The sequence below is a fragment of the Chelonoidis abingdonii genome, chromosome 4, assembly GCF_003597395.2.
Source record: "Chelonoidis abingdonii isolate Lonesome George chromosome 4, CheloAbing_2.0, whole genome shotgun sequence".
Lineage (NCBI taxonomy): Eukaryota > Metazoa > Chordata > Testudines > Testudinidae > Chelonoidis > Chelonoidis abingdonii.
In genome coordinates this window covers 82,452,171-82,474,772 of record NC_133772.1, presented here as the reverse complement: position 1 = coordinate 82,474,772, position 22,602 = coordinate 82,452,171, and the positions used below count along the sequence as shown (strand labels likewise).

At 44.3% G+C, this 22,602-nt stretch overlaps 2 protein-coding genes across 7 annotated transcripts in view; one reads left to right on the top strand and one right to left on the bottom strand.

Moving 5' to 3' along the window:
- The window catches only part of PLEKHH1 (pleckstrin homology, MyTH4 and FERM domain containing H1), an 89,283-nt gene extending 84,835 nt beyond the window's left edge, over positions 1-4,448 (top strand). Inside the window, exons 29-30 of the mRNA XM_032774746.2 lie at positions 165-3,762; positions 4,060-4,448. Of these exons, the coding sequence (XP_032630637.1) occupies positions 165-359 (195 nt within the window). The 3' untranslated portion in view covers positions 360-3,762; positions 4,060-4,448. The remainder of the gene's footprint in view (positions 1-164; positions 3,763-4,059) is intronic.
- The window catches only part of PIGH (phosphatidylinositol glycan anchor biosynthesis class H), a 43,482-nt gene extending 20,886 nt beyond the window's left edge, over positions 1-22,596 (bottom strand). For 2 of the 6 annotated variants that reach the window (XM_032774759.2, XM_075065382.1), the window contains exons 1-3: positions 20,621-20,846; positions 11,874-12,083; positions 10,094-10,177 (exon numbers count right to left, since the gene is read on the bottom strand). In XM_032774759.2, the coding sequence (XP_032630650.1) occupies positions 10,094-10,177; positions 11,874-12,083; positions 20,621-20,797 (471 nt within the window). In that variant the 5' untranslated portion in view covers positions 20,798-20,846. The other 4 variants (XM_032774762.2, XM_075065383.1, XM_075065384.1 and 1 more) reach the window with 4 other exon arrangements.
- Positions 22,597-22,602: the final 6 nt, after the last annotated feature.

The window sequence follows — 22,602 nt, the reverse complement described above, 5'->3', positions numbered from 1 at the left end:
GATCCATTCAACTCAGCCCTAAATGTATTCGCTCACCCCTAAATAGAGCAACTCAGCTTTCAGACGTTGCCATGCTCAGCAATTTCTCTGCAAATGGGTACTGGAAACCAAAGTGCGTTTTCCCTCTAACTGATCTACCGTTAATCATTTTCTTTCTCCCACAGATTGTTGAGGTGACACTTCTAATTGCCAGCTATATTAACTACTGTGCACTGACTCCCCTCCTGTCTCCTGCACCACCTCCTCTGAGCATCATCTCGCCTATGAGCACAACACCAACTAAAAAGCTCTGGGAGGCTCAAAGCCAGTGTTTCTTTCCTTCCATGCCCCGTACTACCAAGGGGCCTACACTGCTCTGAGTGCTTGTTCTCAGTGCATTTGGGTTTCAGTGTTGTTTTTTTGCAAGCCACCCAATTCTGAGTTAAGGACTGCTGTGATTTTGCTGTTTATGTATCCTCTTTTAATGCAGACTCCAGTTCTCTCTCCTTAGTGTGGTATGAAGTATGTTTAGAGGTAATATCCTCTCTTTTCTAAAGACTAGATGTTGGGTTCTGCTCACATTTCCTCTCTCTGCTACATGCTGTCCTAAACATTGTGGCTAAGGTCATCTTCTCCTCTTGCTGCTCCAATCACGTCACTCCCTCTGTAAAAGCAGCAGAGAGTCCTGTGGCACCTTATAGACTAACAGACGTTTTGGAGCATGAGCTTTCGTGGGTGAATACCCACTTCGTCAGATGCATGTAGTGGAAATTTCCAGGGGCAGCATATATACACCTGCTGCTTTTAGAGATCCAGACTAACATGGCTACCTCTCTGATACTTGTCACTCCCTCTGAATCTCTTCACTTGCTTTTACACTCCTTCCATCGTAGGGTTGCCAATTTTGGTTGGACATATTCCTGGAGTTTTCATAACATGATGTAATCTTTAATTCCTGGAGACGCCAGGATAATTCAGGAAGGTTGGCAACTCTAATTCCATGTCATGTTCAAGCTGCTCTTACAAGCATGCCCCTTCCCATTCTGGGCTTTGCACCTTGTCTCAGGTCACCATTCCCTATGCCTAGAAACTGTCTCCCACTTCTTGCGCTCCTAGTGAGCTCTCTTGTATCCTTAACACAGCCCTTTTCAGTAGCTTTTCACCATTCGTCTCCTGACAAATCCTGTCTGTCCACTTCACGTTGCATCATTAACTTACCTGTCCTTCACCTGAATTAGACTGTAAGCAACTTGGGCAAGGGACTTTGACTTTTGTGTGTTTCAAGCATAATACACAGTGATGAGAACTGTAGTCTGAGCCTTGTGCAAGGATACTTCATACTGAATACGGCCAGTATGCCAAGTTTTATATTCCTGGATCAGAAAATACATGCACCAAAACAGGCAATTACCAGAGTGTAAAGAGAAATATAATGGAGTTTTATAGTGACCCTATCATGTAGTTTAGGTACATTAACACTATGCTCTGGTGAATGTCCTCCATGTTCTGATGGTGTTCAAATTCACTATCGCCAACCCCAAAACAACAGGTAAAAGGGCCAGTCTTTCTGTATGACCTGCAATATTTTGTACTGTGCTGCTGAATATGCACGCAGCCTAAGACTACAAGTTAACTTAACCCCACAGCTGTGCTGACACCTCAATGTGATCAGTGCTCAGATTCAAAAGCTGATGCAGCCAAGAGCCTGTACTGACCTGTGGTCTAAGAAAGACATGGAAAGGGAAAAAATAAAAGTTGACTAGATAGAAGAGAAGCTAAGCTGACAAGCAAATAAATGTCACAGTCTATTTTTGAAGAGAGCATATTATAGAGAAAAGGGAGAGTTTAATACTACTTTAAAACAAAGATAAGGCAATTTTGTTTTAGTAAAATTAGGGCAGAAATGTGGCAACATCTCTGCATTTTGAGAACTAAGTAAACAGTGGATAGGACTGGAACAGATGTCTGACGATGTCCTTCCTCCTGCAGGACTGAGGTACCATGGAATGCCATGCTGGTCTATATAATGGACAGAAAGCTAGGTCTCTACCACAGGGCTGTATTTATCTTGCACAGTCCCGTGCCAGACATATGCTTTCAAAGAATCTAGGTGTTCACCACTATATTGTATGTATTTCAGGATGTGTTCACTACTGTATAACATTACTGCACATGATCTCTATGAATTGGGATGGCAAGGCAAATGAGTTTTGTATTTATAATGTCGTCCAGCAACTGGTGTAGTTTTTAGAAAGAGCTAGGCCACACTAATTTCATAGTTGCGGTTACTTCCAAACCCCAGCTTCCACCATACCATTAGCGTAAGGGGAAGTGGCTAGCAATTATATTCCCAAATACTGTCCTTCAGGCCTTACTAAATAGTGCTGTTTCACCAGTCCCAAAGGGACTCTGTCGAAGTCGGAAGGCTCAAAATGTGAATTTTTTTGTAGAGGTTTCACATAGTTTTTTTAAAATTATTCTTCAAAGACACACAAATCTACCTAGGTAGGTTTTATACTGTGCTCATCAATCTTCTAGCTTTCTAAACAGCTTAAAAAAAATAAAATTGTCATCTCCCCAGCAGCCACGAACAACCATATAACAAACTATGTGCAGTGCCTAGCTGACATGGGTACCCCACCAAAAGAATCCAGCCCCCATGGCAGTTCTACAACAACAAACCTATTCTTGCAGCCCAGCAGTCACAATGAGCAAACTGTTTTGTTATTGTCAATGTGCTTAACCTCGTGCCCATCAGCAACCCGGCAAACCAGTGTATACAACCCAGCACACTACAAGCAACCTTACAGGAAGCCAGTGTATACAAGGAGGACATTACAGAAAGGAAACAGGTTTCAATTTCAAGCTTCCAATGACTAGTTAGGCACAAACAGTGAAGAGCATGGAACTGGGGAAATTATCTTGTATGATTCTAAGCAATTCCTTGACAGAATCCTTTTAGGGCTCTAAAATATAGAAAGGCTGGTGCGCTGGTGAAAGTTAATGTGCCAGAAACAGCAGGCTGGAGCTGGTAAACCCTGGAGACCTGATTTGCACATACTGTATTCTGCCCACTTCTCACGTGTTTGGGGACTTTCATCACACCGTTGAGATGAGCTGTGGGTTTTCTGAGTCAAAGAATAATTTTCACAAAGTTTTGATTTTTAGTCTTTTAAAAGTTGCAGATATAGTCAAAAAAGTGACTACATATCTTGATATTGTGGGCTCTGGTATTTATTCTCTCTCTGTAATCCCAGTACAAATGAGCCAATTTGAGTCAAATAGGGTTTTTTTTTCCAATTTCCTGCACTGCAATCCTCCCCTGGGATATTGGAATCCAGCTGGCCTTCTGCCTCTTACACTATCACCAGCAACAAAGATTCTTCAGTCTGAAATGGGCTGTTACTTGTGTTAATGATGCCCAAAGCCCTACAGGAGTAACACTTGTTATATTAATGATTTGACTCACACACAGGAAGCAGAGGAGTTGAGTAAGAAGGGGGCCATTTTTACTGTCATTTTTCTGACTATAACTGCACTTTAAACTTGACAGCATGCGATGCTGATCCTTTAGGCATTAGCTCTTGTGAGCATTCACCAATACTTGAGCATTTCAGGGAACACCCCCACTTTGGTGAATGGCACCATATACCTCTTATTTATAGCTTACCTGACTTCAGAAAACTGTTGTAGATAGCTTAACTATTTTTTTGGTTCCTTGGTAAGAGAATTTAATTTTTTATTTTCATCAACACTCTTGGCAATGACTGGACATTTTCTAAAGTGTAAAATGTGGGCTGGTCTACACTACGGGGTAAAATCGATTTTAGATACGCAATTTCAGTTACGTGAATAACGTAGCTGAAGTCAAATATCTAAAATCGATTTACTCACCCGTCCTCACCGCGCGGGATCGATGTCCGCGGCTCGCCATGTCGATTCCGGAACTCCACCAACCCCAACGGAATTCCGGAATCGATATAAGCGCACTCAGGGATCGATATATCCCGTCTAGATTTGACGGGATATATCGATCCCCGAGCAATCAATTTTAACGCGCCGATACAGTGCGTAGTCTAGACGTGGCCTGAGATACTGAATAACAGAAGCCTAACTGCTGTGCTATATGTAAAAGGATAACTGTGAGATACTATGAGATTTTTTTTTTTGTTCTTAATAAAATGCAGTTGTCAGTAACTCAAGCTGTGTTTGTTTCATTATAGTATAATCAGCGTTTCAGTAGCCGTTTGATGTTAAATTGTGACTTAACCTTTTAGGAACCAAAACCAGCCTGGATGCAAGTAGGGACATTAAAAAGATGGCCTTTTCTTGTCTTCTGGGCATGTACCTGCTTCAACTTTCCCATTCTGACCCACTGTTTCTCTCTGGCGGGCCTCCAGTTCTCACTGCTTGGGGTCACTGAAGTGACTTAGGCTTCCAGCTAAAGAACTCCACCCCTTCTGGCATTAAAAAACAACTTTCTAGCACTCTTCAGACTAGGTAATTCTTCCTGTTCACTCAGCGGGCACCCTCACAGGGCTACATACTATCTTCACCCTCATTGGGCTATAGTCCTCTTCTACCACCTTCTTGGGCTCAACAGTCTATTTGCCCTGCTGGCACAAAATTGTAAATGGGGGACTTCCTCCCACTTTCACTGAAAGTCCCAGCCCAGACCCTCTAATTGAGCATCAACTCTCTTCAACATCCCTCTGCATTATCCTGCCCAGATTACTTCCTTCTGGCAATGCCCCTCCTCACGGTCTTTCTCTATCCTGTCTCTAGATCTCTCTCAAGTCTTTTTCCAGCTCTGTTCTACCAAGTGACCTAGCTGTCACCTGAGGCCTACTACCAAGGAGAAACCACCCCATCTCATACCTTCATTCCCCTCTCACTGAACCACAGACTGTTTCTTACATAGTCTTCCTAGTCACATGAGTTCCTAGTCACAGGACCCCAAACAATCCCTGCTGGGAATTACACTTCCCATGGCTTCCCACTCTTAAAAGGCCAAACCTCAATTATGCCTGGGTTTACAGCACCCACTCTTAAAGGATGCAACTTCATTGAGTTCAGTAAAGTCCAACCAGCTTATGCCAGGGCAGGATTTAGCTCTTCAAGTCTGTACAGTTCCAGGTGTGACTTCAGTAATTAAGACATGAATTAAAGTATGGGTGAGAAACTAAAGCACAGACAGGTTAAATGACTTGACCAAGGCCACCCAGAAGTCAGTGGCAGAACCCAGAGCTCTTGCCTTATGGGCCAACAATTACTCACATGTAATAAGAAGGCATTTCTTTCTAAAGTGTAAATTTAACATTTTCAGAGCCACTACCATCGTAGCAGCTGGAGCACTGCATACTGACACACCTAGCTCCATTTTTATGCAAACTGTGTGAGCCACAAGCTTCTGATGAGCTGTTGACATGTCCTTTAGATGGACAAAATTTGAGCTGCCCACGTTATATTATTATGCAAGAGTTCAAAAAAGCCCCACAACTCTAGGTGATATTAGTTAAAAGTTACAGTAATCTTCAGGATATCAATGAGGTACAATACAAATTCACACCATGAAATACTCCCAAGGGCACAAGCCAATAAAAACTTTATTTACACACATTCTCATTGGCAAGATTCCCCACACATGCAAGGAGTCCCAGACATTTATAGTTGGCCTTTGCCATCTAAATGAAGTAACCAGTAAACTGTCCAAAAAACAAAATTAAATGCTCACACAAGTTTGGCATTTTCCTGGGCAAGTTTCCAATCTCTTAGCTCTGCTCAGACCAGAGAACCAGAGCTGTCCTCTTCGCACATCTGCTTGGCTTTGGCCCATTTAGGGACGATACTTCCTTTTTCAAACAAAAGGTTTGAAGAAATTCACAACAAAAATGTAGCACAAATATTCACTGTATAGGGCATTTGGTTTGCTTGTTCTTTGTGGGTTTATTGGCAATCTGGCCAAGGCTGTATTGTATGCTTATCAGAACTTGTTTCAGGATTTATTAAAGGAATATAAATTTGTTGCATGATCTTCCCATACCTAGTCCCTTCCCTCCATTGGCAGGGTGTGCAACAGGGAAGGAAATCCCATCTCTGAGGCTCCTGTCTTGGAAAAATTCTACTGATCTGAGTTGCATTAATATTTTGGGCAGTCAAGTAAATTTATCATTAACTTTTGCAGCAGCATCATCTTGGCAAGGATAGATTTTATGCATGGGCTGAAATTTTTTCCATAACAGTGGGCCACCAGCAAGGACACTAGTAACAACTTCACTTGCTGCTGGATCACAGTCTACATGCACCATCTGGTGAAGGACAACTGCAGGACTGTTTTGGTTTGAGGTTCATTTACTATATACAATGTATCCTAGTTTGCTGTGAGTTTTCCACCTTGATGAGCTTTTTAGTTTAAAGTTCTGGTGAAGTCTGAAGTCTTCCTCTGCTCCAGGATTTCTTGGCAACTTCGGTACACTTCAACCAGACAGTCTAGACGTGGCTTGGAGCTCTAGAGGTCAAGAAAAAACAGTCAGGCTCTGGGCTGGTTGCTGAACAGTTAAGAGTTTTAATCTTCATCCTCAGTAACATTTGTCAGATGGAGGAAGGAGTGGGAAGGCAGCTTACACAAAGCAAGCTACCATTGGCATGGATACAGAGGGAACTCAAAAGCAAGGTATCTGCAGTAGATTATTGTCCTGAAGTGAGAAGACGACTCTAGAGAGTGAACTCCTCTCCTATCCATACAACTCGAGGTGATCCACCAGGCTGCAAGGAAGGGCTAAGGCAGATTGGAGGGGAAAGATTCTATGAACATAGCCTGTGTTGTATCTGTCCTGTGGTTAGAGGACTTCAGTCCTCAAGGCTGTCAATTCAGTACCTTTAAGGAACAGGACATTCACTTTGTTCTTTAAGTTAATGCAATGTTATGGTTGAGGTTTTAAATACTCAGAGGTTAGAATATTCAAGTTGGTAGGTCACACAGAAACTGTAACTTGTATCCTTTGTACATGTAGCATTCTGTATTACTAAATCTGAGCTTTAATTTAATGCCTCAATATACACGTGCAACAGGACAGAGTTACAATTATCACAGGAACCACAACTTTGAACTTCCCAATCTCACCGACCGTATGTCAGTAACACTGTTCCATTTTAAAATTCCTTGACTTTTTAGTAATAATATAATAGCAACATTTTTTCAGAAGTTCTCAAAGTGCTTTGTAAACTAATTAAGTCTCAATACCTTTTCAAAGTAAACATGTATCTTTTTTATTGATGAATAAACTGATTTTATTCAGAGAACTTGTCCAAGTTTACACAAACTGAACATTGGTATGAGGAAGGGTGATTAAGCCATTGAATTTAGCAATTTGGCCCAGTAAATCTGTGCCAGATGCAGAGAAAAGAAAAAATGTGACTGCACATTCTAATACATGCATGTGTTACAATCGAAACAGATATCTATCGTGAGAGGGTGGGGAACAAATGATGTGCCATGAGACAGGGAGCAATTGTCCACTATCAGCACTTGGAGTATTTACAGAGAAACCAGAAAGACCTGGTTGACAGGAGACAGACATACCTCCATAATAAAGAAGGGCACTACTGCAATTGGCTGCCTCTTATACTAATCAAGTGTGGCTTTTAGGTTCCTGGGAAGTTACTAATGAACTTTTGCTAAGCCTCAGTGATCTTTGGGCTTTAATTATAACTCAGTAAACAGGGGGATGTGGTGAGGTTTCTACAGCTTCTTTTTATTGGCCTTGTACATATATCATACTGAACGCTATGATGCTGGTGTATATAGCATGTAATGCCAAAAAGCATTCCACCAAGAGTATTATGTTACTGTTGCTTTTTGACATTTTGTTAGTCTGTGCTTCCCAGCCTTGATCCCCTTATAATAAGCCATCAATACCATAGATGCAAAACATCCACATGGTCCAACTATCACTCATAATGAGGAAACAGAATACTATTACTTACTGGCATTTATACTGCCCCTGTCATCCAAGGACCTCAAAGAACTTTATAAAGATGGTTAAGTGTTGTTCTACATTCTGCAGATAGGTAAGACTGAAGCACACAGAGAGTGAGAGGATTTTCACAAAACAAATCAGTCTCTGACTGTGGAATAAAATCCAGGTGTCATGATTCTCAGACCTATAACCTAATCGTTAGCCCCACACCACCTTATATATATTTTTCCTCCTCTGTTTACCATGAGAAGCAGCTTTTCTCATATTGACCCAATGTACCTGGATCCTGCCTACGTTTAAGAAAGGGGAGTTCAGACTACGCAGTCCTTAGCCTCTTCTACTACTGTCCACAAGAGGAGAGGAAGTGGACTGAAACCACCAGTTCATTCCACATAATCACTAAATGGCAGTCAAAGGATAATGATTTTCTGTCACTACTGACCTGGGTCAGATTAAAGCCAACAGAGAGGTGAAAGGTTCTGTATCCCATTCCTAACCTCCTGAGTCATCTAGTCCCCAGGGTTTTATGACTTTTGAGCTCCCAAAACAGCACTGCAGTATGAAGTCTACATAAAATATCTTTGTAAGTGCTGCCAATGGCAGTTTGAGAGAACAGTAGGTCAGGTCAGTGCAGACGTGTTAATGGGCTCCGTCAGATGGTAATTATATTCACTAAAATTTCCTTCTCTAAAGTTGGCATAGCATAGAGAAATAAAGACTCTGTACAGCAGAGGCAACAAGAGGTTACTGCTCCTGTTAAAAGAACAGGAGTACTTGAGAACTACTCATGTTCTTTTTGCAGATACAGACTAACAGGGCTGCTACTCTGAAACCTGTGAATGCACCCTCAAGTGAGCATATCAGATTGTCTTTGGTGAGAATTACTGAGGGGTACTGAATTTCAGACTAAAGCAGCCTCTTTCCTAGCTCCTTGGCAGTGAGTGGTTAAAGGAGAATCAGATACAAGTATCAGGGTATACCCTTGGAAGTAGCATTGTTCAGAGTTGGGTGGGTGAGAGAAACCACACCCAACTGCAAGCCTATCACTTTGTCATTGGCAATGACTAGAGGCAGCTGAGATCACAGTCCAATGTCAGGATTCTCGGTGAAGCTGTATGGAATTCACTCATTGCAAGTGACAGGGGTTCCAGCAAATCCTTTTCCTGGTGTTGGATCTGCTGAAGAAGCTTAATTCATTAACAATGGTAAGTATCTTTGAGATCTTTGCCTACCATCAGCAACATGTGCAGCTGAATCAATGCTGAATGCAATTTAGCTGTAAGTGTGTAGCCATTGACAAATTGTGTTCAGTAGTGATTCAGAAACCATGGCTAAAACCTGACACTCAGCAGGAGGTAATTTTCACAGGGAGAGAAGGCTGTAGAGTCATTACATTATACAAAGCGTACAAAAAATTACTACTACTATATTCGTACTTCAGTAGTGCCTAGGAACATGAAAGGAAAACCCATTGTGTTAGGCACTGTACAGACACACAGTAAAAAGAACTTCCCAACCTCAAAGAGCTCATAACCTAGGTTACAATAAGTAGATCACACACATAAATGGGCGGAGAAGAGAGGAAAGACAAGGTAATGTTAAGCAGAGGTCTCGGCTCACCACTTCTGTTTCAATACCTTTGATTGTCATTGGGAAAAAAGGGAAAGACCATCCACTTACTTCAGAGTACCCCCTTATCAGAACCTTTGACTTGGGCAGCTGAGACTCTACTCAGACACCAAAGGATCCCTTTGGCGGCAGTACTGCATAGCCTGAGAATGAGACTACACACACAAGCCAGATAAGCAGAGCTTTATGAAACTCAGCAGTCTTGGTTCCTAGGCTGACCTAGCTTTTTCTTGGGTTAAAGATCTGCACATCTTCCCTATTCCTAATCTGAATGTAGAATGGACTACACGAGAGCCAAAAGCATTTTCCCAACACTAATTTCTACTGCTCCCGTGGCACCTGCTATAAAGTGCTGTAGGAATCAAGCTGGTGGACTCCGAGGCACATCTCAGAGAGAGCAGCTGCAATGGGCTGAGTGAGGGATTATGGAATGAAAAGTGCTGAGAACCCTAGTAATACCAACAAACTACAAATCTGGATCTCTCCACAATCCATTTAATTCTCACCTGAAACAGAGGCACCACCTCAGACACCCCATGAGGTTCCTGAGGATCTTGGAGAAGGATGCACAGGTAATAGATAACTTTTTGCTAAAAAACAAAAGCAAAAACCAATAAAGCATGAGAATGTTATAAGGGTACCTTAAATTACCAGTGAGAGGGGATCTGTTCCTAACAAAAGTGGCCTGAGGGAAGGGGTAAGGCATATTGAAATGACTCACCACCAACAACTATGATTTAAATGAGGAACAATTTTTGCTTTAAAACACATTGTCTCCTCCCATCTCCAAACTGTGTTTTACCTTAGAAATCTCAGGAATGCCCTGTTTTTCTGGAGGATCTTTTTAGGGTCTTATAGCATAGATATTGTGACTTCTTTCCCTTTAACTGAAAGGGTGATGGTGCTGGATTTTTAACAAAAGACATTTTTCCCAAATGTTCGTTAGTAGCTATAGTTCAATAGGTATTAACAAAAGCAAACACAAAAAGTGTTTTAAACAGTCTGACTAAAAATTCCTTCCGCTCTTACCCTTTTGACTCATGATATCATTTTACTAATTCTCGAGCTATCACAGGATTTGTCCTTCCTATAAAATTATATCATGATTGAACAGGATTGTGAAGAATCAAGAAAGGATTTGTCCTGGTCTGCACTGACTAGAAAGATGCTGCCAGTGACATCCTGTTAGTAGACTCGCTTTTTCACAACTGTGTTCAAACGTGGTTGTTTAATGCAGCACATAGAGTCTCCCAGACTAATCAGACCTGAATATACTTAAAGCAACGAAAAACAAATTTTAAAGACTTAAGCCTTCTTTATCCATCAAAATGAAGAAAAAAAACCATGTCCAAGCTCAGTTTTTTTTTCTTTTGCAGGTCACGTTTAAGATCTGCACTGCAGTGCTATGAACGCCAAGAAGTTTTCCTGTTCTTTCCTTTCAAGAAGTCAGGTATCTCCTTTCTATACCAATCAACTGCAAAAGTGTTCTCTCAAATACTTTTCAGATGAAAATGGAGTTCCTGCAGCCATTCCACCTAAAGCTGAGATCTCTTCAAATCTTACAAGCCAAGCACAACTGGACATGGTCTACACTGGAAGGGAACAAACCCAGGAAAAAAAAAACATGCATATTTCATCCCAAAACACTACACAGCCCAAGCACCTCAGTCTCTAAGGCCCTGTTTACATTTACATTACAATATGTTGAAAATTCAACTCCCTCCCTCCACTATCACCCAATACATATGCAATTTTAGCCACATTTAATATTACACTTTTAATCTGAAATTAACTAAAATAAATTGAGAGGATAGGGGCTGCTTTCCCGTAAGACCTTAAACAAAATCAGAAAACCACAAACATAATGCATTTTATTGTGGTCTGTTCTGATTTATAAACCATTTGGCATGTCTGACATTGGGCAGAACACTCACAAGAATAGCACAGGAGGGAATGATTACAACCACTGACCCAAATTCACTCTGAAGTTGATGGTAGTGGATTTTCTTCATTACATCAGGGACGAACCTGGCCTTTTGTTTTAAATGTCCTCTTTCCAGCAGGTTTCAGAGAGGAAAAAGATGGTGCAATGGGGAGAGAAATAAGGAATAAAGAACATGTTGGTGAAACTAAGGACACCAAACCAGTCCAAGAACGTCAAGCCTTGACAACAAAGTCTGGCCATTACATTGTCCAGTTAAAAAATCTGTCCCTAGCCACAAGCACATGGGAAAAATGCAGTATTGATTATGCTGTACAAGAAGAAAGGCTCTATGAGATGATTACCATATAGATGGCCTCATTGATGACTACGTCCTTCACTTGGCTCATTTCAATGAAGGTTGTATTCTCTTTGCCTGAAGCATAGGATGAGGTCATTTGGATGCCAAGTGAGCCAATGACTAAGAGGGACTCCTGGTCAATTTTCACAAAGTGCAGGTACACGATCAAGCCAATCAGAGTGATAAATATAGCAGCTGAGAGCACCATGCTGTTCTGTAAAGAAAACCAAGCAGACAGTTAGGCTCCAATTGTGCAATTAACTGCACGTGAGCATAGGCATAGGGCTATGTACAGTAAATTGTAGGTTCATCCATGAAAGTCTGACAGATGCCATCTTGCTTGACACACTGGGACTAACCTCTAGATCAGGAAGCATGAGTCTCTACACCTTGAACTTAAGTGCCAAGCTCTGTGGCTGAGCACTGTAACAGACTGATATCCTCAGTGGATCAGGCCTGGAGGGGGACCTATAACTGACTAGTGGGTTCTACTAACTCTGCCCCAAAACACCAAGCGATATCATACAAGACAGCCTGTCATATAAATGCAGATTATGATGCAGCTGCACTTACAAAGGTAGACAGGTATTGCCCCTTTTTTACAGATGGTGAATCAGAGGCCCAGAGTGATTAGAGAGTAAGGATAGTCTTGTTCTTCAAGCATCGCATTAGGAATCAGAAGATCTGAGTTCACATTCAAGTTCTGCCACCAATTTAACATGTGACTTTGATTAATCTTAATTTCTCTGCCTTAGTACTTTGATCTGGACAATGGTAGTAATACTTGTCCCTTTCTTTGATGCTTCGTCTTGCATATTTAGACTGTAAGCTTTCTGGAAATGGAACTGTGTCTTGCTAGGTGTTTGTATGGCGCCCTGATCTTGGGACCTTTCGGTATTACTACAAGATAAATAATAAGTGCTAAATCACTGATTAGACTAAACTCAAGCAGCAAGTCGTTTAAAGAGCTGGGAATAGAATCCAGGTGTCCTGACTCCCAATCTAGTGCCCTGTCCCCAGGACCAATTTTAGAGAGAACATTGCTGGGCATAGGAAATATTAATTCTATCACTAACGGACCAAAACACTGTTGTTCTAACTCATTTCATGCCACTTCCCACACTGAATAATCCTTAGTGGCTGTCTTGAAGGAGGAATGATGCTGGACTGCTTGCTAGCACTGTTACAGGAGAAAGGGGTCTTGTACTGCACTAAGAGGGTGGTGAGACTGAGGCTCAGCTTCTTCAGGTAATGCAAGAATTTCAACCAATGGTGTACAGCTTGGATCAGTGTTCTTCACAGCTTGTATAATCAAGTAGGAAGGCACTGAGGGCAATTGCTGACTGAGATGAATGCCTTCTTACAGGAATTTAGGATAGAATTCCTGCCTGCTAACAAGTGACAGTTTATTGAGCAAGAATTTAACAATCTTCTGACATTGACAACCTTGCCAATTACCACCCTGGTCTCTTATCTTTGCTTTCTGGGAAAGGTCACTGAGAAGGTCACAGTGTGGCAATGCTAGTGTTAACTGTAGTCTTCAGACTTTCTTGATCCTTTTCAGTCCATCTTTTGGCCTCAGTATACACTATAGAGATTGCACTGGTCTCATGGGTTGTTCACAATCTCCTAGTAATGCTAAAGGTCAGATATTTATGCCCGTTCTTTTAGATCTGTCAACAGTCTTTAAAATCTTTGCCCACAAGGTCTTGTTGACACATGACCACGAGTACGTAGATGGTATTGCTAGTGGAGTGCCCCTCTTTCCTGTCAGAAAAATCTGAGAGAATTATTTTCAGTGATCACTTGCCTGCCCCCAAGAAATATCTCCTGTGGGTTTCCAGACACTCATCTCTCCTGTTCAGTGTATATGATTTGGCGCCCATGAATATGCTAGACACTGCTCTTTATACATAAAAAGATACAATCCCTGCCCTGAAGGAGTATATAAACTAACTGAGACTTCTGGGAAGATAATGAGATCAGAATGTGGCTGTCATGCAACTCTGACTCATTTTCATCAAATGAAGATGACAGAGCATCTTTGCTTTCCCAGAGCCTGACTGAGCCCAAGACTCGTGATGTGAACTGGCAGAAGTTCAGCTCAAGCAGAATTGCACTAATGCTCGACATGGGGCTATCCTAAAGATCACTTAACAGCAACATCAGTCCATCTTCCTGAATAGTGAGATATTACATCCATTTGCTAGGAACTGGCTTTCTATTCACTTCTAGAAGTTTACTTTGCCCTGTATTATCAGAGTCTCAGCTACCTGGTGCATCATCTCACTCTTCATAAGCCATCATAGCAGCTGAAGTCAGATGGAGTGAGTGTTCATGCTCACTAGCACCTATATTTCTACATCTGGGGGCTAGATGTACTCAGACCAGAGCCCTTAATCAGTTCCCCCAATAAATTCAGCAGAACCCAAGTATGTTGAGCTTTAGGACACGTTTTTCACAGGATCACAGAGTTTAAGGCCAGAAGAGACTATTAGATCATATAGTCTGACCTCCTGTATATCACAGACCATAGAGTTTCACGCACTTACTCCTATACTAGGGCTGTCAAGCGATTAAAAAAATTAATCGCAATTAATCACACTGTTAAACAATAGTAGAATACCATTTATTTAAATATTTTTCATGTTTTCTACATTTTCAAATATATTGATTTCAGTTACAACACAGAATGCAAAGTGTACCGTGCTCACTTTATATTTTTTATTACAAGTGTTTGCACTGTAAAAGACAAAATAAATGTTTTTCAATTCACCTAATACAAGTACTATAATGCAATCTCTTTATCATGAAAGTTGAACTTACAAATGTAGAATTATGTACAAAAATACTGCATTCAAAAATAAAAATGTAAAACTGTAGAGCTTGCAAGTCCACTCAGTCCTATTTCTTGTTCAGCCAATCATTCAAACAAGTTTGTTTACATTTGCAGGAGATAATGCTGCCCTCTTCTTATTTACAATGTCACCTGAAAGTGAGAACAGGTGTTCTCATGGCACAGTTGTAGCCAGGGTCGCAAGATATTTACATGATTACAGATGTGCATGCTTCAACCACTATTCCAGGGGACATGTGTCCATGTTGATGCTGGGTTCTGCTTGAAAACCATCCAAAGCAGTGTGGATCAACACATGTTCATTTTCATTATCTGAGTCAGGCCTTGTCTACACTTGCAAGTTGCAGCGCTGGTGAGGGGGTTACAGCGCTGCAACTTAGCAGGTGTCTACACTTAAAAGCTCAGCCAGCGCTGCAACTCCCTGTTTGCAGCGCTGGCTGTACACCTGGGTCTGCTTCCGGTGTAGCGAGACCAAGAGCTGGTGATGCAGCGCTGTCATCAGGTGTGGACACTCACCAGCGTTTTTATTGGCCTCCAGGGTATTAGGACTTATCCCAGCATTCCTTTCAGCCTCTCTTCGTCACTGCTTAGCACTCCACTGCTCTGGGCTTAGAGCCTGGAGAGGAGGGAGAGTGGGGCTTGCCCGAGCTCCGGCCGGAGGAGCAGGGTTTGCCGCGCTCCGGCAGGAGAGGCGGGCTTGCTGGAGCTCCGCCGGGAGAGGCGGGGCTTGCGGGGTGCCGCGCTCGGCCGGGAGAGCGGGGCTTGCTGGAGCTCCGGTCGGGAGAGCGTGGCTTGCGGGCTTGCCGCGCTCCGGCCGGAGAGCGCGCTTGCGGGAAGCTCCGGCCGGGAGAGCGGCGCTTGCGGGGTTTGCCGCGCTCCGGCCAGGAGAGCGGCGCTTGCGGGGTTGCCGCGCTCCGGCTGGGAGAGCGGCGCTTGGCGGGTTTGCGCCGTCGCGGGAGAGCGGCTTGCTGGAGCTCCGGCCGGGAGAGGGCGCTGCGGGGCTTGCCGCGCTCCGGCGGAAGAGCGGCGCTTGCTGGAGCTCCGGCCGGAGAGCGGCGCTTGCGGGCTTGCCGCGCTCCGGCCGGGAGAGCGGCGCTTGCGGGGTTGCCGCGCTCCGGGCCGGAGAGCGGCGCTTTCTGGAGCTCCGGCCGGAGAGCGGCGCTTGCGGGTTTGCCGCGCTCCGGCCGGGAGAGCAGCGCTTGCTGGAGCTCCGGCCGGAGAGCGGGCTTGCGGGGCTTGCCGCGCTCCGGCCGGGAGAGCGGGCTTGCTGGAGCTCCGGCCGGAGAGCGGCGCTTGCGGGTTTGCCCGCGCTCGCGGCCGGAGAGCGGCGCTTTCTGGAGCTCCGGCCGGGAGAGCGGCGCTTGCAGGGTTGCCGGGCTCCGGCCGGGAGAGCGGGCGCGTTGGAGCTCCGCCGGAGAGCGGGTCGTGCGGGGTTTGCCGCGCTCCGGCCGGGAGAGCGGGGCTTGCTGAAGCCGCCAGGAGAGCGGGCTTGCTGGAGCTCCGGCCGGGGAGAGCGGGGTTTGCCGCGCTCCGGCCGGAGAGGCGGGGCTTGCGGGGTTTGCCGGCTCCGGCGGGAGATCGGGGAGAGCGGGCTGCGAGCTCCGCTGGGAGAGCGGGCTTTAATAGAAGCTGCATGTATGTATTTCAGTACAGACTTTGGCCTTTTATTGTTTTACACAGGGGTTGAAGAAAGGGACAAAAACAGATATCATGCTAACCTGATTGATTTGGAGTTCATTTTTTCCATGAAACTGAAGTACAAGGTATATACAGAAAGAAAGAGAGAGAGATTATAAACAAGGACATATAGCAGTATGGATAGCAGGGCTGTAATTAGTGCTCTTGTGATGCTAGTTATAAACACTATCTGCAGTGGTGGTGTTTTGACATCAGTAGAAAATCGATAGAATTATAGCCTTGAAATCAACCTGGGAATAGAATGCAGAAATCTATAAACAGACAGAAACAACCTACAGAGTCTCATTTCAGGAGGCTCTGTTCCTTAGAACTAAATAAATGGTTAGTGTTCAAATACTATGTTTTATCAGACTCCCACCACAATACACCTAGTGCACATAATACTAATTATAACACATTGAGCGGGACAGTCTCCTGACTCCTCCATCTTAAGAAAGAGAAACAAACCTAGTAATTGATGAAAAAAAAGAAAGAAAATTAGTTATTGAAAACAAACAAATGGGCTATAAAGTTTGTTTAATGTAATAATAAAAACAGTGCATACAGCATCCACCATGCATCCAAAGAACTGCCCTAAGAACAAGGAGGAAATAATCACCGTCCCCCCTTCCTGTGTTATGTACTGATTTTTTAATAAAGGATTTCTTGTCTTTTATTCACTGTTTATTATTACAGAAACTGGTAACATCTACTACAAGTAAAAAATAGGAACTGCAAATCAATGAAACCACTGCAGTAACTGCTGGGAGCAATGCTCTTAACTGCAGTGGAAGGCACCACAACATTACTGTTGGCTTTCGCCTCAAAGTGCTCCTTTAAGGCATCCCTTATCCTTGAAGCACTGTGCTGGCCTCTCTAGTCGCCTGCTCCTCTGGCTGTTCAAATTCAGCCTCCAGGCGTTGAACCTCGAGGTCCATTCGTCAATGAGGTTTCACCCTCCCTTCACAAATATTGGAGGATACAGCACGCGTTATAATCGCTGGATGCTGCTTCCCCCACGTCAGCTTCCGCTAGAGACTTCTCCACTCCCCCTTTAAACGGCCAAAAGCATGCTCCACGGTCATTGCACCGGCTCAGCCTGTAGTTGAACCGTCCTTGCTCATGTAAGCTTCCTGTATACGGTTCATGAGCCAAGCATTAACGGGTAAGTGGGGTCTCCAAGGATCACAATGGCATTTCGACTCCCCACTGTGATCTTACGGTCTGGGAAAAAATCCCTGCCTGCAGCTTCCTGAACAGGCCACTGTTCCGAAAGATGCGTGCATCATGCACCTTTCCAGGCCAGCCTGTGTAAATTCAGTGAAACGCCCACGGAGATCCACAAGCGCCTGGAGAACCATGAAATACCCTTCCGATTAATGTACTATCGGATGTCAGGTGGGGTGGTGCCAGAATAGGAATATGCGTCCCATCTATTGCCCCTCCACAGTTAGGAAACCCATTTGGGCAAAGCCATCCACAATGTCCTGCACATTCCCCAGAGTCACGGTTCGTCTGAACAGATGCGATTATTGGCCCTGCAAACTTGCAATCCACTATTCCAACGTTGACTTCCCATCACAAACTGGTTTGCGACCGATTCGGTAGCTGTCGGAGTGCCAGCTTCCAGACTGCAATAGACACCGCTTCTCCACTGACAGGGCAGCTCTCAGTTCGTGTCCTGCGCTGCAGGGTTGGGCGAGCTCAGCACACAGTCCCATGAAAGTGGCTTTTCGCATCCTAAAGTTCTGAGCCACTGTCTCGCATCCCAGACTTGCAGACGATGTGATCCCACCACTCATACTTGTTCCGAGCCCAAGGTGGTTCCACGCTGCAGAGCATGTCCGTTACTGCGACAGAGCAATTTAGTGTCAGCAGCGTCAGCAGCATTATCATCATCTGAGCTCTCACTGTCACTTTGGAGCATAAGGAATAGATCACTGCCAGAGCGGGATGTGCTGGCAACATTCATCAGCAACATCCTAAGCAGCTCGGGCTCCATTTCTTACTGAATATCACATGCTGCAGAATCACAATGTCCCAAACGGCTGAAAAGGGAAGCGATGCACCACGGGTCGTTGGAACAGGAAGCGGAATGACCCGCACCCTTCGTCCCCTTCCCAACACCCCAGCAGCAAATTGGGATGAGTGCTCTGTGGGAATAGCTGCCCACAATGCACCACTACAACAGCGCTGCAACTGTGCAAGTGTGGACACACTGCAGCGCTGGTCGCTGTCAAGTGTGGACCACACTGCAGCGCTGGCCGTACACAGCTGTATGACCACAGCTGTAACGGCCAGCGCTGCAAACTTAAGTGTAGACAAGGCCTCAGATGCCACCAGCAGAAGGTTGATTTTCTTTTTTGCTGGTTCGGGTTCTGTAGTTTCCCGCATCAGAGTGTTGCTCTTTTAGATTCTGAAAGCATGTGCCACACCTCATTCATTTCAGATTTTGGAAGGCACTTCAGATTCTTAAATCTTGGATCGAGTGCTGTAGCTATCTTTAGAAATCTCACATGGACCTTCTTTGCATTTGTCAATCTACAGTGAAGTGTTTTAAAATGAAAAACATGTTCTGCGTCATCATCTGAGACTGCTATAACGTGAAATATATGGCAGAATGTGGTAAAACAGAGCAGGAACATACAATTCTCCCAAGGAGTTCAGTCACAAATTTAGTTAACGCATTATTTTTTTAACGAGCGTCATCAGCATGGAAGCATTCTCTGGAATGGTGACTGAAGTATGAAGGGGCAAACAATGTTTTGCATATCTGGCACGTAAATACCTTGCAATGCGGCTACAAAAGTACCATGCAAATGCCTGTTCTCACTTTGGGTGACACTGTAAATAAAAGAGGCAGGATTATCTCCTGTAAATGTAAACAAACTTGTATGTCTCAGCGATTGCTGAACAAGAAGCAGGACTAGTGACTTGCAGCCTCTGAAGTTTTACATGTTTTGTTTTTGAGTGCAGTTTATGGAACAAAAACAAATATCTACATTTGAAAGTTGCATTTTCAGGACAAAGAGATTGTATTACAGTACTTGTATGAGGTGAATTGAAAAATACTATTTCTTCTGTTTATCCTTTTACAGTGCAAATTTAATCAAAATATACACTTTTGATTCATACAACACAGACTACAAGATATATAGTGAAAATGTAGAAAAACATCCAAAATATTTAATAAATTTCAATTGTAGTCTCTTAACAGTGCCATTAAACCAGATTAATCACGATTAATTTTTAATCGTGATTAATTTTTTCAAGTTAATCGCATGATTAATCGCAATTAATTGACAGCCCTACCCTATATTGATCTAACAACTTCAGTTTGACTAAAGCATAGCTTTCGGAAAAGCATCCAGAAGTCTTGATTTTGAAGACCATCAAGACATAGAGATATCCAGCTCATTTCTTCCAGCTCACCCTCAATGTTAAATTTGTGCTTTATTCTAACTTGAATCTGTCTGGCTTTAACTTTCAGCCACTGGTTCCTGTTATGCAGGGCAGCAACCTATGGCAGGAGGCGCCAAAAGGCGGCACCTGAGCTGATTTTCAGTGACACTCAAAGTGCCTGGGTCCTGGCCACTGGTCTGGGAGGGGCCTCTGCATTTTATTTAAATGAAGCTTCTTAAACATTTTAAAAACCTTATTTACTTTACATACAACAATAGTTTAGTTCTATATTATAGACTTATAGAAAGAGACCGTCTAAGAATGTTCAAACGTATTACTGGCACACAAAACCTTAAATCAGAGTGAATGACTGAAGACTGGGCACCCCACTTCTGAAAGGTTGCCGACGCCTGCTGTTATGCCTTTCTCGGCTAAATGAACATGGCATTTGCGCTGGTTTAAGGTGCTGGCCGCTGCCTGGTGTCTGTGTGCGAGAGTGGTGGAGACGGAGGGATTCCCTGGGAAGCCGGGCTGGGACAAAAGAAAGGGCCCTTCTTTTAAACAATGCCACAAACTGGTTTCCAGCTTGCCGTGCCCGCCTGCGGCCTGCAGCGCCGGGAGCCTTTGCTAAGTGAGCGGCGGGGCCATGGGGGACCCCGACGGGGAGAAGGGGACGCGGGCTGACACCAGGGCTCCCCTGCCGGCGGATTTCGGAGGGGGCGGGGGGAACGTGGCGGAGCACGACGGACAGGGCAGAGGAAGCAGGGCCCAGGGGGCGCGGTCAGGTCGGGGCGGGCCCGGGAGCCGCTCGATACCTGGCTGAGCACGAAGAGCCCATAAGCCGCCAGCCAGACGGAGCAGGTAGCGGCGCTCAGCGAGCGCAGCTGCAGCCGGGGGCAGCGCACCGAGAACTCCCGGCAGGAGGCGCTGTACTGCCGGCGCTGCAGCGCGATGCGGCCCCCGCACACCGCCCGGTACATCCCCTCCTCCATCTTGCCCCACGGAGCCGGCCTCCCGCCGCGCAGAGCGACGCCGACTGCCCGCCGCTCTAGCCACCACTTGCCGTCAGCTCCATGGTACCGCGCGGTCACTTCCGCCGCTGCCCTTTGACCCGACTCGGTCTCCTGCCTCCCTTGAGCCGCCTGGGCTGAGCAGCCTCACGCAGCCGCCGCCGCCGCCGGAGCAGGGGCGCGTTGTGATCCCTGTTTGGGGGATGGGGAAACCGAGGCCACGGGCCGCACAGCTGAAGAAGCGGCCCTGAGTGACGGACTGTTGCCCTCCGCCCCATCGCTCGTACAGCGAGGGACTTCAGTCTCCACGTGCCCTTATCAGTACCGCCCAGCACTGCTGGCCCGATTCACAGACACTAAGTCAGAGGTGTGGCTGTGGCTCCTTACGAAGAGCCGTAGTTTGTGAAAGGTAAAGGCCCGGGTTGTCCATGGCTGCTGGTTGTAGGGGCTCCCATCTTGGGTGCCGGATTTGAGCTCCATTGAACCTGATTTTTCAGAAGTACTGAGCACTCCTCATCCAGATAAAGGCAGGGGGAGATCCAGATGCTCAGCACCTCTGACAATCAGGCCCAAGGTGTCTCAATTCATGTAATTGAAATGAATGGTCACTTTTTGATTCTACTTAGTGCTTGAGCCCTAGTAAGATAAAACATTGAGGCAGACACCTGTTGACTTCAGTGGGGCTTTATGCTGTTGTAAATTTCTCTAGTCTCACTCTTAGGAGGGTGATTACCTGGTCTTGTCAGGTGTATCCTAGAAGAAGTACACCCACTAGCAACCCTAGAAAATCAAGCTAAGACAAATAGGACAAACCCACCTAAAATAAGAGTCTGAAAGAGACTCCCAAATATTTTCATGGCTACTAAACTGTAATGACTCTATCATAAATTGTCAACAGGTATGGCAAGATACTTTTTTCTGAATATTTATTTTACAATCCAGCAATATGTTAGAAATTCAAACTGTTCCACTCTGTGAGCATCATATTTATCTGCAGTGAATTGTATCTAATTGTCTAACTCAGTTAGGTGCTTCTGAACTTCCTCCATCTTCCATAGTCTTTGACTAATCTAAATAATCTTGTGTCGTGCAAATTTTGCAAGGTCACTGTTCACCCTCTTCTTCAGGTCTTTAATAAATAAGTTAAAGCTGCTCTTAGATCATTGCAATATCCTCCTATTTGCTTCCTTCTGTGATTAAAAACCGATGACTTACTCCTGTTTGTTATCTATTAATTTCTAGTACCCAAAAGAACTTTTCTCACACCCTGTATCTAGTTTCCTTAACCACACCTTCTTATGAGGAACCTGATTAAAGCTTTTTGAAAATCTAAACCAATAATATCAACTGTTTTTTCTTTGTCAACCTCAAAGACTTCTCCTAAATTGAGAGATGTGATTCTCAGAGCGCACATAATTGAATCTTGTATTGTGTTTGTCTACTAGGACAAGCGCTCTTCTTAATATTGCTTCAGACAACTTGCTGAGTGCTGAAGTAAAGATACTGGCCTTTAAATGTCAAGCTTAATGCTAATGCTTTTTAAAAAATAGACCTAATATTGCCCACCTTTCAGTTCTCAAGTATATCAGCTAGCCTTCATTGTAAATTACGTTGTTTTGTTAACAGCTGTGACGTTATTGATATAAACTGGGACCATATAGAACATGGGTTGCAACCAAGGTCCTGTAGTGGCACCAAATTCTATGTAAAGGGGGTCATATAAGGTGTCTAAGAGCAGGTTACGGGTTACTGGTTATGATTATGCTGTTTGTATGTCTGTATCATTT